At 34.1% G+C, this 4411-nt stretch overlaps 1 protein-coding gene across 1 annotated transcript; it reads left to right on the top strand.

The window, feature by feature from the left end:
* LOC128201081 (uncharacterized) lies at window positions 1–3719 on the top strand. The gene is made up of 2 exons (XM_052896717.1): window positions 1–1062; window positions 1587–3719. The coding sequence occupies exon 2, from the start codon at window positions 1592–1594 to the stop codon at window positions 3461–3463; it is 1872 nt and encodes a 623-aa protein (XP_052752677.1). The 5' UTR covers window positions 1–1062; window positions 1587–1591; the 3' UTR covers window positions 3464–3719.
* The last annotated feature ends 692 nt before the right edge of the window (window positions 3720–4411 follow it).

Genomic DNA, 4411 nt, shown 5'->3' with positions numbered 1-4411 from the left:
GACGACGCTGGGTAAATCATCTGGACACTGGGTCTCACTATCGCCAAATATATTTGGAGATCGGCTTCGGCTACGGCTTGGCAGACATTTTTTTCTTTCTACAATTTTAAATTAAATTTATTAGAATAAATGCTTCGAACACACGCGATCTAAGTACCTTTTGTGTTTATTATACCTTACCTACCTAGGTATAAAAAGAGTACTTACGTAGATTTTCTTTTATTAACTGTTTTATACGAAGATCTTGATCTCTCAAATTAGCATCCATTTTACTTCCAGTGATTATCAACTAAATTAATAATCCACAAAGTATTAAATAACGTTTTTATGAAATATTTAGCACAAAAACAATACCCTTTAAATATCGATCGTCAGTAACTGTGGCTGACTTACCTATATTCTAGCAAGCAGGACTGCCAGATGTGAAGGGGAAATCCCCAATAAATTGTTGCATGTGACTGATGATGTGAGCATGTTCGTTTCATAATAAAAATGTTGCCAGGTAACCAAAAAGTCGTATGTTTTTGTGCGAATTACGATCATAATCTTTACGATCGTACATTAAAAAATAGACAAATAATAGTATGAGTACGATTTAAATCGTATATCTCTCAACCCTGCTAGCAAGACAGCGACAAAATCACGTTGCATAACAATGTAGCCCAAGCTTATATCTTATGAAATATACGGAAGAGATACGGACTTAGAAAAAACAGAAATGTTGTTCTTTGTGGAAGTCATTGATGAAATTCTATGTATTTTAGCCCGCAAACTTTCTTCAAACAAAAACAGCGCCATCTAGTATCGAGTTCTGTAATTATCTCTTTGTTTATGGATTTGAAGTAAGACCGCCACGCATGCAATACATTATGACTGGGGATTCCCCTATTCGTCGACGCTGAATATGAGGCGACGACAATCACTGTCAAACGTGTTCACTATTACTCTGACTCTGGTAACGTGACTTCCTGGTAACGTGTTAGGTAGGAAAAGCAGTAAAAAAGTGCATATTAAGGGAGCAGATTTGAAATAATATTTATACTTAACAAGAAATAATTAAAGGTAAGTGGATTTTTGAATGATACAATTATATCATGATCACTTAACAATTTTAACTTAAAATTAGATGTATTATTACAAGCTTTTATTTAGCTTGCGTTATGTAAATAAAAGTATGTAGGTATGTTCGTATGTTGATGCAATTATCCTCAATCCTCAACCGACTGGGATAAAATTTTCCATACACGTTTATTTTGGATGATAGTGCATAGTTAGCTGAGAGTCGTCATTGGATAATAATGGTGGATAGCCTAAGATGTGTACTAGATATTTATTTTTAACATAATATGCGTAAGTACCTAATCGAATTAAAGAAGTTGCTGAGAAAAATACAGAACAATACGATAATAAACTAGCGTCTGCGTTTAATCCTCCGAGGAGATGTAATTTTACAAAGGTTTTTTGTATTTATTTTATTATTTTTTTAATAAATTTATTGTAAATAACAAGAAATAATCATTGTAAAAAAATAGGCACTCTATTGTTGAATTTTCGTCAGACCAACTAATCATCGTTCATTTTTTTAGGTTCAATGGGGAGACCTAAAGATTTACGCATATGGGAGCACTACCGTACTTTACCAAACAAGTCTGTTTCTTGCAAGCTTTGTAATAAGGTCTACAAATTCAGTAATGCTGCCAAAATGCTTCAACATCTTATCACTTGTCCAAAATCTCCAGAAACATTAAAAGACTCTATGAAACTTATAAAAGATAGCTCGTCCAAAACCAAAATGTCTGGACTGTCAGAGATAGAGACAAATGATTCTTTTATAAGCCCCTCGTCGTCTGCTAACACTACAATAAATGCTGAGTTTCAAGACACCGATGATCATATAAAAACAGAATTAGCGAGAGCTATATTTGTAACAGGGACGCCATTATCGATGGTGCAACATCCTTTATGGATACAATTTTTCGAAAAATTGCAACCAAAATTTAAAATACCTTCACGTAAAGCTTTAGCGACAAAATACTTAGATAAAATATATAGAGAAATGCGTTTTGAGTTAAATGAGGAACTAAATGCTTGTAGTTACTTACACCTTCAGTGCGATGGCTGGTCTAATTTAAGAAATGAAGGAATAATAAACTTTCTTATATCAAAACCTCAACCTGCATACGTTAAAAGTTTGAATACAGAAAGTAATCCTCACACTAGTGAATACCTTAGCCAAGAAGTTGAAAAGGTAATGAAAGTGTATGGAGCAAATAAGTTTCTTGTACTTATTAGCGATAACGCTAGAAATATACAAAAGGCATTCGAATTAACAAAACTCAAATATCCACATGTTGTTCCTCTCGGTTGCTGTGCACATATCCTTAACTTGTTGTGCCAAGATATTGTAAAGATACAAGAAGTAACTGTGTTTATTATGCAAGCCATAAATATAATAAAAACTGTTAAAAGGAGTCAACGATTAAGTTCCTTGTTGATAAAATCAAGGCAGGGTGAAGATTCTACACAAACACTAAAATTGCCTTGTGCTACAAGATGGGGAAGTCATGTTACTTCGTTAAAAAGTTTGAAAGCAAATAAGATAGCTTTGCAAATATTAACAGTTAGAGAAGATGTGGTAATTTCAAGAGATATTAAAGATTTAATTCTAAGTGATGATTTCTGGACGAAGACAGGGGAATGTATAAGTATTTTGGAACCAGTCACTGAAAGCATATTTTACTTAGAGAGCGACCAGAATCGTTTGCATCGCACATACATTACATTTAGAGATGTACAAGCTAAGATACGTTTTGCATTAAATGAGATTTCGACATTGAGCGAAGAAAGCAAACAGCAGATTCTAACATCAGTATCTTCAAGATGCAATATGGCAATGAGGCCAATACATTTTGCAGCATATATTCTAGACCCCAGGACTCTAGGAGTCGAACTTACTCAAGAGGAAGAACTTAAGGGTATGGAGTTTATCTACAATTTAAGCCAACACTTAAGTTTGTCAAATGTAATGGCAGATTTGGCGTGTTATAAAGCTAAAGAAAACTTTTGGGCCAGAGGATTTGTATGGAGCTCATTAGATAGCATTGAGCCCCTAATATGGTGGAAAGGTATTTGTGGTTCCACTGAGTTAAGCAAAGTAGCGATTCGTATTCTATCAGCTCCCTGTACTTCGGCAGCCACTGAGCGTTCCTTTAGTATCCAAGGCTACATACATAATAACAAAAGAAATCGACTTACAACTGAAAGAACTGAAAAAATTTCATTCATTTGTTATAACTGGAATCTTAAACATAAAGCTGAATGCGAGGACATTCAGTTTAATGAAGAAAATACCTTAGAAGCTTTCATTGAGCAAGTAAATGAACATAACAGTTTAGACGAAATAGAGCCTATCGAACCTATACAATTCATCGCTTGTAATAACTCTGAATCTGACAGTGATTGACTGTAGTTTTACATTTTACTTTCATCTCTTTCTTAATAAACTCAAAATCAAATTAAAAGTTTTTTATTCTGTAGGCTGCATAATAATATTGTCTATGTCCAGTATAGTGGACGTCTTGCGGCTGAGATGACGATGATGAAGTACAAAATCATAAACACCCAAAAATTTGGGTGTTTATGGGGTTTAAACCCAATAAACCCAAAACACCCGGTTTTTACCCACCAGACTTTAAACCCACCCAGGTGGATTGCCCATCTCTATTAAGAGGTAAAACTGAAAATAATTTTTAGTAACTATTTATTTATTTTAATATGAGTATTGCCTCTGAGCATCTTCCGCTAGATTAACAAAATATTATATATTTTGTCTTGCTATGATAGACATTGTATTCAAAATATTCTTATATGTTATCCACCTCTACTATCATCATCATCATATCAGCCTTTAACTGACCACTGCTGAACATAAGATTTCCCCTTGGGTCGGGGGGGGGGGGGGGGTTACCCGCAGTTACCATGGTTGGCAGGTGGATTCGAACACTATAAACTGTTTTACAAGGAAACTGTATTTCCAAATGAACGGAGTTGTAAACTTAGCGCTTAACATACATTTTACTACGTAAAGCTTGCTTACGGACGAATCACTGTTTTGATTTATCAAAACCATTCATTATTACGAACTATTTGTACATATGTCGATTTACTGTTATCTGTCCACTTAACACTTAAGTTGGTAACACTATTAACTGTCTGAAACGAATCTAATTGTTTTTTACTATAAACACTGCACTAAAAATCCATTATTAATATATTTGTATATGTAGCGGCGATATAGTCGTCAGGAGCAAAAAGGGAATAAAGACAAAAAATTATAATGAATTATTACAATGTTGTAAAAAACATACACCCACTCGCCAGTTCGGAAATCAATTGCGTTAATTGTTTGAAA

This window comes from Galleria mellonella, unplaced genomic scaffold (genome assembly GCF_026898425.1).
Source record: "Galleria mellonella isolate WM207_F2 unplaced genomic scaffold, CSIRO_AGI_GalMel_v1 utg33, whole genome shotgun sequence".
Classification (NCBI taxonomy): Eukaryota; Metazoa; Arthropoda; class Insecta; order Lepidoptera; family Pyralidae; genus Galleria; species Galleria mellonella.
The sequence above is the reverse complement of the archived record's forward strand: the minus strand, read 5'-3'. Positions and strand labels throughout refer to the sequence as shown.

Excerpts from the sequence above, each read along its gene's own strand:
- LOC128201081 (XM_052896717.1), top strand. The coding sequence starts at position 1,592 with ATGGGGAGACCTAAAGATTTACGCATATGGGAGCACTACCGTACTTTA.